The sequence below is a fragment of the Pelecanus crispus genome, chromosome 2, assembly GCF_030463565.1.
Source record: "Pelecanus crispus isolate bPelCri1 chromosome 2, bPelCri1.pri, whole genome shotgun sequence".
In the NCBI taxonomy this organism is placed as follows: Eukaryota; Metazoa; Chordata; class Aves; order Pelecaniformes; family Pelecanidae; genus Pelecanus; species Pelecanus crispus.
Window position 1 is genome coordinate 89,635,584 of NC_134644.1, and position 14,911 is coordinate 89,650,494.

The following is a 14,911-nucleotide window of genomic DNA, read 5'->3' on the forward strand; positions in this document are numbered from 1 at the left end:
CCTTCAGCTTTTCTTTGATAGATAACTTTACAAAATTTTTACTGTAAACATATTTTAAAAAAGAGAAAAACAAAAAAAGATATTTTGAAATAAAGCTACAATTTAATTTCCCAAATTAAATTATCCTTATTTTTGATAACAGAAAAAAGGCAAAGCTTACAGAGTGGTGTTCAGAGCATACAGACATATTTTACAGCTCTATATAAAGCATTAGCTAAGAAAACAGAATTCCCAATATGAAATCTCTGAAATGTAGCAGGAAATCACGTGGAATGGTAGTTGTACTCTGAATAAACAGAGCCTCCACTTTGGGGAAAAAGATCTTTTTTATTGCCTAACTGGAGTGTCAAAATGCTTTCATAGCAAAATTTTGAGGTTTTCTTGACAGGCACTTTCACAGTAGGTTAGTGAAGAAAGTATGAGGTATGCCTCTGGGTCTGATGTTCATATCTGTTCTGAGGTCTCCAGGGAAATTAGATCCTTATTTTTTGTATTACATTATTTTCTTCAGAATTGTTAACATTAAAAATAGCAAGGCGGTTGTACTGTATACTTTTCCATCTAAATCCTTCATTACACATAGCTCAACAGCAAAATCTGATGCTGCATCTGAACGGTACAAATATATTTGGAATCGTGATTTGTCTGTCATGTTGATGAGCTGAATGATGCTAACTTTGAAAGGAGTAACTGGAAGGTAAAGGTACCATCTTTACCTTTTTTTTTCCAGAAGGCATTCTGACCCGCAGCTTTCACAAGTTGCCTTTCCTCTGTGCTCAGCAAATCAGGCAAGAGTTAGGCAAAAGGCCAGTATGGGTATATCTTATGCTGAGCATGCTTGTGTAATACAGTGAAAAAGTTAAGCATCTGATGAGCTACGTTGCACTGGATGAGGGTTTGAGAGGTGGGGTGGGGGGTTGAGTTAAAAACTTGTGATTCTAAGTGTTCTTTTAGATGGAAAGAGAACACTTTGCCACTATTCAATACTTTTCAATACCAAATTACGATTATCAGGTGTTTCTTAGGAGAGAGATACAGATGTATTAGAAAATCACTGTGGCGGATTTTAAGGTATAATAGCATTCCATTCATGCTAAAATGACCTGTCAGCTGCTTGTGTGAGATACCACCTTTCACTCACCCTGTTTCTTTGTCCCGCATCAATGAGCAATACAAGCACTCAGATTCTGTCCCCTGCCTTTTAAAATAAGGAGAGGGGAGAAGCAAGTCTCTGAAGAATGAGAGAACCATGAAATCTCAGTATTTCTGGTATTTTCTTCTTCTGAAATAGCCAAAGTCTGTTCATCCATTCCAAAACCTACCTTCATTTTCTAGAACTGTGGGAAAAAGTGCAAATGGAAACTCAACCTGTTAGATGAGTAGACAACTGTTGGTAACGGTTTTCGCGGAAGCAGGAAAACCTATAGATAAAAAGGTACATAAGTTGCCCAGCACTCTGGGTAGCAAACTCTGACTATACCTATTGGATGGGTATGGTTTTTTTTGTATGCAATTAAAAGAAATAAAATCATTGTGTATCAGTAACCTATTAATCTTTAGTGGTTCCACAAGATAACAACATAAAATAATGAAGCCATGAATAAAGTTAAGACAACAAATTAGTGTGGACAGGCCTTCGCCCTTTAGTACAACAAGCTTAACTAGAAGATAGAAAGGTCACAGCTTTTCCACCTCAAGTTAGAAATTATTGCAAAACCGGGCTACAGAAATATATCATTACAGTATTTACATAAGCCATAGAATAGGGGAAGAAATGCATTTCTGTTCTTTGAAGTGACCTGATGTGATTTGCAGGAACTCTTACTCTAAGTTTAGATAGCTAATAAATATGACTGAATAGATTCCTAGAACATTTTAAGAAAATTACACTGTCGTATTTGTTTACCTTGCCACTCAAACACAAATAAAGTAATTTAGTCAGTTTTGCCATTAACTCCTGAATAACTATGAACAGACTGCTAGCTGCAGCTTGATTTTATTCAAATTCATCAAGGCATCCTTATATCTGCTGTGTGAATATATTTATCTGCGAGACTGTATGTATTTGGGCTATTCAGAGACCAGAAGACACTATACTGAAGTATGCAGGCACGTTTGCTGTAGCTTTTACTAAATCTCAGTAGAGAATACAAAAAGCAACTTTTCGTGTCCAAGTTAGTGTGGCACAAATGAATGAATAGTTTCTCAAACAGTGAAGAATCCAAATCTGCGAAGATTTGCATGCTTGCTTTGCTGTACTCGAAGTGAGACTCCATGATTTTAGGTATTTCTGTTCCCAGTGTACACTGAGGGTGTGCACATCAACAAACAGTTCTGTGCAAGGGAAACTTGGAACTGAGGATCTGATGTCAACACCATATGTTTTTGGGACGTCCTATTTCAGACTAGTTCTTGTCTGGTCTCTGAGAATAAATGCCCATGAGCAGTCAGAATAAATCAGATGTGCTGCTAAAGCACATCTTCTGGTTTAGTTTCATCCAAAGGAATCTAGTTAGCATGCTCGGAAACTGTTCCATGAGGCAAGTCGAAGTACGACAAGTGGGGGACATCAAGGGATTCAATTCAGAAGCTACTTCTCACAACTAAGATGTGATATTGAACACCCCAGAGCGGAGGTGATGCCTCAGTGGTTAATTTAACTGAGAAGCCACTTTCAGATGCAGAATTACGTGAGAGCAGCCTGTTCTGTTATTATTCCTGTATTTTAATACTGGGCCACAAAAGTCTGTGGAAAGCAGTGTCTGTAGAAGGGTAAACAAGTGAGATGAAGACTGAACTGTTATTAACTTGCCAATTTTTCACTTACTGATTTCTTATGTGAAGTGTTGGGCAGTGATAACAAAAAAATGTCATCATTAAATGTCTTGAAAAATACAGTAAAATGTAAAATTACTTTGCTCTATACTATCTGTGCAGTACTTATCCCTTTTATTTTCTATGTGTTACTCATAAGTTATCCCACTCAGTGACATGCTAGAAACTGTGATTTTGTTTGTCTAATGATATTTATTAACAGCATACAGCTGTTTGTCTTTTGAACTCCTTATCTTTCTAATTTGGATCCATAATTGGAATTACAACAAGGTTCTAGTAGTTATTTCATTTTCAAATCTTTCATGCCTTCCAATAGCTAGATTTTTTGATTCCCTAATAATATTTTATTGATTTGGGGGTGTTTATGCAAATTATTTTAAATATGCACTTCAACAAGATAATCCTGAAGTCCATAAGTATGAGTTGTTGAGAAGTCTAAGCAATATCCAAGTCTAGGGTCTGTGTGTGTGAACATGCATAAATATGCATGCTATGTAGTTACTATTTATATATATATGTAATTAAGTTACATAAACATACATAGAGAGAAAGAGAAAAAGTTTTTTTTCAAATTAGTGTATATAGTTTTCCTTAAAAATATCATAGGATAATAATACACAGAGAAAATGTTACTAATCTTTCAACTGTAGAATGTGAGGACTGTAGAGGTTTCAAAAATGCATCTAAAAATATTTATATTTGTCAGAAAATTATATTTATTATCAACTAACTTTTATTCTCCTGTATATACAGGTACATCTGTTCTACAGGTGACAGCCACAGATGCAGATGACCCTACATATGGAAACAGTGCCAGAGTAGTGTACAGTATTCTTCAGGGACAGCCATATTTCTCTGTTGACCCTAAAACAGGTGGGTTTTTTATATTTCTGTCAGTGTGATTTGGCTAATATTTGAAGTTAACTAAGTCTGGTAGATGAAATCCAATGTACAAAACGCAGGTGGGTGGGATTTTTTTTTTTTTTTAATTCCTATTATATCCTACTTCTTGCTTTAACACTATGAAATTTAGGACTTGGTATGTTTTGCTGAGTAGTAAAATGAGCCTACTGTGTACAGAATTAATTCTGCCTCATGCCATGATGTGAGCCATTCAGCCAAACTGGAATAGCACTTTTTCATCTTTTCAAGCCTCTGATTAGGAAGTGACTCAAGTGTGCCTAATACATTATGATTTTAAATGCTTTGTTTTGCCTGAAGGATAGGCTTGGGTGTATTATTGAATGTGTGCTTCAACACATATAATAAATTAATATCATTCTTGTATTTATAAAACTGCAGTATTGCCATTTCACTGAAAATTTATTCTATGATTCAAGAAATAGAATAAGCTGAAATATTTATACTTAAACTCTATGCATCGCCCTCTCCTTTCTTTCCACAAAGTGTAAGTTACGTATAATGAATCCAAATTGGTTTCTTTAAAGAGAGAAGAAATCTCTGTTCGGGATGGGGGTTGTTACTAGTTGTGGATTTTCTGAAAAGCATTATCTTAAATACTAATATGATGGTATATTTTTAGTGTGCATTTTTAGTCCTTAATAATGAGGAAATATAATTTAAGAAAGTACTTTCTTCATCTGTATTTTTGTAACTATTTTTCCCTATCTATATCAAACCTTTAATACTGAGAGGAAAGAATGAAATATAGTGACCCCTACACTTAACTGTGGGGAAGAATAATGACCTTTAAAATGTGCTGAAATGAAGTACGTATAGTGTGAATAGTTTTCATTGTAATGTTTTTACATTTCAGTGTCTTTGCTTGTATACGTTAGTCTCTGTGGAACTTGGAGGTGTACGCTTGCTTCATTACCAAGAGAAGTGTATTTGTGCCATCTCAGCTAGTGTTGAGGTTAGGCCTCCTTTGAGTAGGCGGCTGGACTCGATGGCCCCTGGAGGTCTCTCTCAACCTAAATTATTCTATAAATTTGTGAGCTCATGTTAGAAAGGCCTAAGAGTGCAAAGCCTGGCAGGATCGTGTTGGAGGACTATATAAGTTGCTGGGAGGCAAACCTGATGCAGGCCTGTTCATACATGCTGCGTTTCGGGAACGACGGCTGGCGCACACCTTACCCAGCCATGTGTGAGTACAGTCTGGCAGAGTACCAGCTGGCACAGGCAAAAACCACGCTGAGGTACACGTTAACAGCTGAGAGGTATGGAAAATCAGTGGTGCAGTGCTCAAGCTCTCTCTGCCCTTGTTTTACTTAGAAATGCAACGCTGGTCTACATTTCTGCTTCTGGTTTCTGACTCTGAGGCAATGGCCTATATTTTTTTCTTTTGATAATGCTGTGGAGCTTGTAATCTGGAGCTGCTATTCAGTCGGTGAAGAATCACAATGGATATTCTCAGTATCAGGTCTGTATCACAAACGAAAATAGTATTGTTATATCACTGTTTGTGTGTTATAAAGAAAGCAGATGGGAGTGTATTTTCACTCCCCAAGCCTTAGGCCTTGACAGGGATTTAATAACACTTTATGAACATAAACTGTTTTTAATATGTGTGTAGAATATGAAAATGTTTCTGATACCTTAGTCTATTAAGATGGCAAAAGAATAAATACCTTATGAGGTAAGTAGACAGTGAAACAGTGAAAAAAAAGGGAGAAGGCTTTTTGATTTGATAAGTTGTCTTTTTATAATTCTAGAATAGCAGTTAATTTAATTTGGGAAGAAGGAGAATATTGGAAATGATGGGAAAGTCTTGAAGAATAGAGTGTTTTGCTATGAAATTTCACTTTGAATTTCTGCTGTTTAAGACACTCACTTTCTAAAAACATCACTCTTCTGAATTTGCAAGAATTTCTGTGACCTATTTTTCCTAAGGCATGAATTGTTCAATTCCATCTTAGTTATATTTTATCTGGAAGTTTTCTGAATTTACCGTGACATGCACAAACTTCCTTCACAAGAAAGAGGTAGAAGGGCCAAAACAGGGAAAAAGACAGAGAAAGGTCCCAACAGTCATGACTGAATGTAACGTTTGTGAAGCCGAAGGATCTTTTATGGCTATCAGTAAAGCTTCTTGGGACTATCAGATGCAGACATCAAGCTGTTCATGGCTCTAATGTGAATACTCATCTTAAGAAGTCTTCTGCTTCTAGCTTAGTGCTGCCTAAACTTAGTTTTAAACAACTTACTGTCTGAAGACTTTAAAATTATGGATTTTTAGGAGCTTAGTTTAGAATAGTTTAAATAGGATTTTAGAATTCATATGTCTAAAATGGAATAGTGGGCCAGCACCGAATTACAAACTTTGAAGTAAAAAAAAGCTGTATTCTTGGCAGAAGAACATCTTTGCTAGTTTATCTGATAAAAGGCTCCTCTCTACACGCCCAAAGGAGGGCAGAGGTGCAGCTCTGGGAGAGTAACCCCTCTGCCCTAATTAAGGACTCGAGCCTGGGCTCGTCCCAGGGCTGCCCCAGGAGAGCCTCAGGCCCATGGGCCAGAGCTGATGGGTTCATCATGAGGAGTCAACAGGAGATGCTGAACTGGTCACCCTTCAGGCTGAGGGAGCGACTGCCCACGGGGGTATGGGTCACATTACGGGATGCAGGGAAGAGCATTATGGTATTGTACTAGATCTGTTCTGGGATGGTTAGAGGAAGAACCACAGGCAGGGAAAGGGAGGGACTGAGATGGATTAGGGAGGAAAAAGCAAGGAAAAATAGAGGGATAAGGGGATAAAAGGCGCCAGGCCTGTGTAAACAGGCTCTTGCGCAGTACCATTATCTAGTTGTGCCCTGTGTTTGATCAGCACAGTCTGTCCTGTATCTTTTTATGCTCCACTTCTATTTTCCTGAGTAAAGGGACTCCGTATGTATGTGGGTCTGGAAGTTTAAGTGGCAGCAACTGGAGCTGGCCCACAGGTCAGAGGGTCCCGTGTGTCCATGGTGCCAGCAAACTGGAGGGTATAGAGTGTGCGCGTATTGCAGGGGTGTGGGATCACTACTGAGTATCAGGCTGAAGTAGCCAGTCAGTCGGATGAGTGGCTTGGGTGCCAGGCATCCACGTGGCAAAAAGTCTGGGCTGGATGCTGGAGAGACCAGAGGGTTCACAAGGCAGCTGTTGTAGGGGTCCAGAGGTCCACACTGACTACAGGAGCGACTGCGTGGTCTGTGGGTTGACTGAAAGGCCTGTGTGCACCTGTGTGTCTCTGTGCACGAGGCAAGGGGAACCAGGGAACCAGGAGCCAGCTCCTGGATAGCCTGGGTGTCAAAGCCAGCTACTGAGAGCCCATAATGTATATATGGGGGTGTCAGTGGGCATGCAAGGTAGCTGGGAGGCCGGAGGGTCCAGGGCCAGTTTCTGGATACACTTAGCGTCTAAGGCCTGTGACTGGGGGATCCATAGCCTGCTGGGGTGGGTGGGGATGCGTGAGCGTGTCCAGGATTAAAAGGGGATCTGTACGAGCAGCTTGAGGGGAGCTGCAGGCTGCGGACTTGTATGTCCAAGTGCCAGCAAGTGAGGAGATGGGGGATCCAGGTGCCAGCTACTGGGCAGACCGAGTGTCTAAGGCAAGTTACAGGAGGGATCCATGTTGAGTACGTGTGTGTATTTCCAACTAAACCATCCTTCCTCCTGATCAGCCAGAGAAGGATGAGGCTGTTTGTGCCATTTGTGTTTGAGTGCTGAGTGTTTTTATCTGTGTGTTGCCCACTGCATGTATGTGCTGCGTCTGTGTGTGTGCCTCTTGGGAACACCAGCTCAGCCTCGCTACTGCTTCGAAATCACTGATTTAAAACAGGGAGCTGCAGCAACCTCACCTCCATCAGGCTACCAGATTTGGCAACCCCTAGCAATCTTCAGTTTTTCAGGTGATTGGGTCTAGGACCTGTGTCTTGCTTTGGTTTGTTTTGGTTTTTTTCCCCCAGGCGAGTAAGAATTGTAAAGTCTGTGTAGAAATTTGCTGCAAATATGTTGTTGACTGTGAACATCAGAACTACTGTCCATGTATAACATAAAGTGTAGGATTTTCAAAATCCTTTGAATTTGAATGGCTTTCTAGGAAGTGTTTTGTATTTGTGTTTATTAATTACCTTTAGTATAGCTATGGGTTGTAATAGTAATTAGCTACATAATTAGTAATTAGCTGTGACAGCCTGTGTTGGTTCCTGTTTGCTTTCCTCCCCAATTGCAGCAAAATATTCTGCTGCATTTTTATGAATAAGTATGTATTAAAAATGCTGCTGAAAGAGAGAGAAGAAGTCAATCTCTAGATCCTAGGTGAATTTGCAAAGATTATGTGTATAGGATTATATGATTTTTTAAATCAGAATATTCAGGGAAACCCAGAAAACATGAGTCACTTACCCTTTTAGAGTACCACTAACCTCACTGTAAAGACAAAATAAAATAAGTTATCAGTGAAGAGCAGAGCAAATAATTTATTAATATACTTGGTATTTTAATATGGTTCCTTCTCTCCATATAACTCTGAACATCTTTTGAAATGCCCAAAAAGACATGAAAATTTTTCCTGGGAGTTTGATTTACAAATTTAATACCCCACCTTTCCCAAAACATGAGGTCTTTTGATCCATGAACTTGATGTAGGATCTATCCCTGCCTATTCTTTGCCTATGTCACGTGTGGCTCATCAAACAGCAACAGTCAACATTTGACTGTGTCATTGTTTAGCCCCAGCCAGCAACTAAGCACCACGCAGCCGCTCACTCACTCCCCTACCCCGATGGGATGGGGGAGAGAATTGAAGGAGTGAGAAACACTCCTGGGTTGAGATAAGAACAGTTTAATAATTGAAATAAAGTAAAATAGTAATGATAGTAATAACAATATAATAATGATAATAACAACAGTAATATACAAAGCAAGTGATGCACAATGCAATTGCTCACCACCCGCCGACCGATACCCAGACAGTTCCTGAGCAGCAATTGCTGGTCGTCAGCCAACTCCCCCCAGTTTATATACTGAGCACGACGTCATATGGTATGGAATAGCCCTTTGGTCAGTTTGCATCAACTGTTCTGGCTGTGCCCCCTCCCAGTTTCTTGTGCACCTGGCAGAGCATGGGAAGCTGACAAGTCCTTGACTAGCATAAGCGGTACTTAGCAACAACTAAAACATCAGCGTGTTATCAACATTCTTCTCCTACTAAATCCAAAACACAGCACTATGCCTGCTACTAGGAAGAAAATTAACTCTATCCCAGCCAAAACCAGGACAGACTGGTAACCTAACCCCAGAAGTTCATTTTTTCCCGGGGAAACCTCAAATTAGACTGTGGGTTTTTTCTAACAGCTGTAGCAGCCCACTTTCAGTTGCCACATGCTTCGGGAATGAAAGTGAAACCCATAGTCCCAATTCTACTGCTTACATAGTAAACCTGTATCTGGAGGATGTTAGCTACACACAGCTCTTCCCGGATACATCAATCTTTCTGAACGGAACATAAGAGAGTGAATTAATCTGTGAGGCATTTGTCCTTCCAAATCAGTGGTTATGGTTGTAACAGTGATGAAATAAGAGATAAAAACCTCATTCATTTCAGTTTTGAACTGAGATGTAGACACTGGTGGGGTGGGAGAGAAATTTATCATTGAATTGAATGACTGTGAAAAAAGATTAGATATTTGTATTTATTTGTATTTATAATGATCTGCTGTTACAGCAGTAGTATTACAAGGTTCTTAATCATTTATCGGCTTGTTTTTTTTTTTTACTTGAAGATATTAAATAGTAAAGAAATATGTATGCCTATTTATGAAAGAACGTCACTGCAAATTAGTGCAGACTAATTATGAAGTGTGAGAAGACTGTCAACCTCCCTCTGCTTTCTGTCTTCACAATAATATGAACAATGGCTTCAAGCATCCTTATAAGAAATTATCTATTTGCTACTTATGTAGTTTGGTTCCTGACTGAGAGCACAATACAAATAATAAACACAGTCAATGGCTGAATAGATGCTTCCAAATATAGAGATGTGCCTCATGAACACCAGATGAGCAATCCCTGAAGTTCAAGAATTTTGCCCTCATCTGTAACTATTATTCTTATTCTTTTCTAGAAGTTCTTGGCCATAGTTCATATAGGAATGGCAGATTTTGTGGCATTATAATATGTAGAGTGTAGTTTTAAGGTTGCGTGTGTATTCCTCTGGGAAACAAGAAAAAAATATTGATTATATTATAAAGTTATTCACAGATTTTATACTACTAAATAAATACAAATGCTTAAAAATTGTTAATTAATGAAATCTGTTAAAATGAAGTTCTTTTAGTACGAAGGTAATAATTATGGATTTAATGGATTAAGGTCTACCTCATTTCCTTATTTTAGAGAAAATATCTTAAATTGGCATAAAGAGGAATTGCATAGACTTTCCAGTACAAGGAAGAGCACCCTTTGCATGCTTTAGAACAGTCTGTCATGGTATCCCAGATAAGAATCTACTGTGAACAATGGACTCAATTCTCACAGTTTTCTTGTGTGTTCAAAATATTTATATATTGTTGCAGTGTTCCCCAGAGTTATTCAAAGGATAACTTAGGCCATCAGATGAATGGGCAGAGAGATACGAGCAGCTGAACAATGAACTGTTTATTTTAGTTTTCTAAGGGCTCTGTTTTGGTACAGTTGAAGATTTTATGAGGGCATTGGTACAACTGAAACCTTGTTGTTTAGGCCTTGTTTTCCACTATCATGGAAACTGTACAGAAGAGTCCTTGCTAATGAAAAGTGCACAAAGAGCAGGGGCAAAATGGTGTGCTGAATATCTGTAGTAAGGATAATACCAAAGCAGCAGCACTGCTTCAGAGCAAAGGTCTCTACAACCTAGTGCAGTGTTTCTTATGGTGACTGATATTTGCTGGGCCTGTATATCCTGATGCAATTTTTGCCATCCACTCCCAGGAGATTTTGTGGTCTGTCTGCTGGAGCAGGACTGTGAGGAGCAGAAGGTGGATCAATCACTCGTCAGGGCCAGTGTTCTGGCACAATACTTTCTTTGCTGGTTACCTACCACCACTCTCTCTTCCAGCATCAATCATATAGTTAAAAAGGACAGGCATAGGAGGCAGAAAAGGAAGGGCAAAAAGATTGCCTGATGTTCTAACCTTGATTCCCCTCTCCTATGGGATGGACCATGTGTATTGGAGATTGATTTCAAAAATAGAGAAGAAACTATTGCTTGGTTGTTCGGCTTTGTTTGTTTCTGTGTTTGTTATTCTTTCATCATCTGGTGTTGTGAACAACTACTGTGGACAATCTGTGTTGTCCAGCCACAAGTTACCCTCCAAAAAAAAAAAAACCCCAAAAATTGGCACATGCTTCTGTAACTTCTAATTGGCAATTGGCATGTTCCCAGATCATATTATCATCTTGGCTTCCTAACCAGGACTGCTTCAATATGGTAACTGCCTTCCTTTTGCTGGTAGACACCCTTTTTATTTTTAACCTTTCATATGTAAATATACAGATATATTTTCACACTTACAGCGTAATGCCTGGTTATTGTGGGCTAACCCCAGTAGGTAGCTAAGCCCCACACAGCCACTTGTTCACTCCCCGCCCCCCCCACTGGGATGGGGGAGAGAATTGGAAGAGTAAAAGTGAGAAAACTCATGGGTTGAGATAAAGACATTTTAACAGGTAAAGCAAAAACCACACATGCAAGCAAAGCAAAACAAGGAATTAATTCACTATTTCCTATTGGCAGGCAGGTGTCCAGCCATCTCCAGGAAAGCAGGGCTCCATCATGTGTAATGGCTGCTTGGGAAGACGAGTGCTGTAACTCCGAACATCCCCCTTTCCTCCTTCTTCCCCCAGCTTTATATGCTGAGCGTGACATCATATGGTGTGGGATATCCCTTTGGTCAGCTGGGGTCAGCTGTCCCAGCTGTGTCCCCTCCCAACTTCTTGTGCACCCCCAGCCTACTCGCTGGTGGGGTGGGGTGAGGAGCAGAAAAGGCCTTGACTCTGTGTAAGCACTGCTCAGCAAGGCTAAAACATCCCTGTGCTGTCAACACTGTTTTGGTCACAAATCCAAAACATAGCCCAGTACTAGCTACTGCAAAGAAAATTAACTCTGTCCCAGCCAAAAGCAGTACACTGATGAAGCACTATATTTATTTGTTCAACCAGATTTAAAGTCCTGATGTGAAAGCAGTGAGATATACATGATCATATACTCTGGATTCTGTTGCCACATCCTTTACAGTCTTTCGCTGAGGTGTAAAATTGCTATCTGCTCAACATTGCCAGGTTTTGCTTTTACCTTCTATGGGATATTGGAGAAAGTTTCCTAACGTTAATGTTTATTAAGCTCGGTTATCCATACTTCTAGACATTCACATCTTTTCAGATGTAGGGAGGATAGTAAAGAGCCTGCTGTTTTCTGAAGGTCTAAAATACTGTGCTGTGTCTATTACAAAAGTTAAAGATTTTGGTGTGAGAAAAGCAGTCCATTGCAAGTGTCTGTAAGATGTCCATTTTTTCAGAATAGGATTACTTCTATGAACAGGTGTTTCTCTCCGTGTCTTTGAACTTTTCACAAGGGATATGTGAACCATTAATTTTAAGTTCTTTGTTTTTAAACAAGGAAGGCTGATGTTCCATTCAAACAAAGTGTCAAAATTACATGTGTGATAAAATGTGTTTAACTTCAGGGAAAGGGAATGAATAAGATTTCACCCTAAAGCCACAAACACATTACCGTAATTTTTAGCTCAACTGGGATGAGAGCCAGGACACTGACTCAGAAGATTAATGCACTAGACTCTTTAAAGACTCTGCCCCTAAGGACCAGTCCACATGTTAGCATTACAGATCGGTCTTTATTGTTTTGGAATTAAGCAGTGACTTTATTGCCTTTAATTGTGCTAACAAGTGTCATTTTTCTAGACAATAGGTTACTATTGGCATCCCAAGTTCTACAAGAAAGAATTACTGGGACACTGAATCTTTTTTTTTCCCCCCTTAAATTTTTGGCTGGGGGACTGAGATGAAGATACAGAGCAAAGCATTAAGTGGAACTTTGTAGAGGTGGCCTAATTCATACACAGCTCTGCTGCTTGATCCACATTCCCTTTTCCAATTTAATTTTCCCTTTCACGAGCTGTTGTGGGTATTGGTATTATTGAGGATAATAATTTCAAAAATGCAGTTAAAGGGTGGCAATGAAACTTTGCAGTGGCAATGAAAATGAGAGGGAGCAATATTGAGGTACTATTCCAGAAGCTATGTTATCTGCCAGTTTGGTAATGCTAAGATGCCTGCTTATGGTTGGAGACATACTGGTTATATATCTATTAAATGGCTTAACTTCTTGTGTCTCTATTTTATGAGTTTTTTACAAATATATTGTGTTAATAATGCTATTGCTTTAATAAGAAGTTTGAGTAAGTTCACATTTTTGCCTTTCATATTTTGAGAAATTACATTTAATTCACACTGGAGGCAGGGAAAAGACCAGTAGCGGTAGACTCGTGAAAAGGAAATTAGGCATACAGAATTGATTGAGGATACTGTTTCCTTTAGTAGATGCATACAAACATAGGTTTTTATAATGCACATAAATCCTGTGATTTAAAAACGTAGGTACTCTCAGAATTGATGCATAATCTACATTAGATCAATAAATATGCATGCATCTGTTTTCCCATCAGTCTTCCATCTTTTAGAACAATGCATACATTTTCAGGTACTATCTGAATAAAAGTGGCTCATAACATCTTGTCTTGTAATAAACTATACAGAAAAACAAACCTAGTATGGTGATGATGCTTTTCCAAAGATTACGTATAAAGGTAACGCTTCTCAAGAGATGTTATCCAGCAAAACCAATTCATCTGCAGTTGAGATACCTCCTAAGAAAAACAGAACAGTAGCTTTATAAAATTAACACAAGCTCCATATCTATTGACTATCTACTTAAAAAGCAGGCAAGCACAAGGTATTTATGAACCAGTTTTACACCAGTTTTAAAATACGATAATAACAAAGATGACATTTGGGGAACCTCTGTGATTCAGTTCTTACCTGAATAGGAAGGGAAAAAGAAACTACCTTCAGAAACCACTGACAAACCTGTGATCTCTCCAGGAAATTTGACCTTTTACCAGCTGTATGTCAGCATTTGTCCTCCCTTCAATATTCGACTTTGCATCCTTCACAACGTCACTGCCTGTGTGAACGGGGAACAAAGCCTGACAATAAGGTTTCCTGGTTTCCCTTAGGTGGTGTCCATCTTTTCTGAACTTGCCCCAGAGTGTGTTTTCATTCCCTCGCCAGCTTTGTCAAGCCCAAAAGCAGCAGCAGAGGCAGTACAGTGGGCTTTGTTTGGTCTTTAAGACTGCTGGTGAAACACAATAACCAGCAAATTTACCTCATGTCTTTGTAACTGTCTTTATGATTTGCTAGCATATTTGTACATTTAAAATTTAGGAGAGACTATAACCAGACTTCCTGAGACTCTGTAACTTAATTTCCAGGAGAGAATACTGTTCAGTACTAGTTTCTTTTTACTTATCTTTGCTTACACATGTATTCTGCAACTTAATTGGTGAATGATAGTAGGAGTTAGGTCTTTTTTTCTGAGGGTCGGATTAATCAGCATTTGTCCACCACCATATCTGGAACTGGAATGCTTACATGACAAAAGCACACAGATACGTTGTCAAATCAAAGGCGCTGTCTTTATTTGCTCTTTCCAAATTTCTGTATAGACTTGCCATTCTGCTTGTCGGGGTCTGGAGTCCACTAATAGGACCCCCCACCCTGCCCGTGGCCCAGGACCCCATGCCAGCCCCCCGGGGCCATCAGCCCCTGCCCCAGCAGCACCGCAGCAGGACAGGTCTCCAGCTCCCCACAGCCCTGCCCTGCCCTGGATGTTGCCAAGCCAGGTCCTTGTCCCCAGGGAGGTGCCCGATGCCCGGGGCTGGGGCTGCCCCGGTGCCCCTGGCCGCCCTGCTCCTGGCTGGGGGTGGGATGGGCCCCGGCTGCCGGGCCCTGCCATCGCCCACCTGGGGACCCCCCCTGGCCCCAGGGAGCTGCCAGCCCCTGCGGTGCCCTGACACTGGTGCAA

The 14,911-nt window shown here is 39.8% G+C and overlaps 1 protein-coding gene across 3 annotated transcripts in view; it reads left to right on the forward strand.

Annotated features, from left to right (window-relative positions):
• Window positions 1-14,911, forward strand: part of CDH18 (cadherin 18) — a 193,610-nt gene that overhangs the window by 48,337 nt on the left and 130,362 nt on the right. For 2 of the 3 annotated variants that reach the window (XM_075706161.1, XM_075706162.1), the window contains exon 3: window positions 3,589-3,708. The exons of the other annotated variant lie outside the window; for it this stretch is intronic. In XM_075706161.1, coding sequence (XP_075562276.1) covers window positions 3,589-3,708 — 120 coding nt within the window. The remainder of the gene's footprint in view (window positions 1-3,588; window positions 3,709-14,911) is intronic. 3 annotated transcript variants of the gene reach the window in all.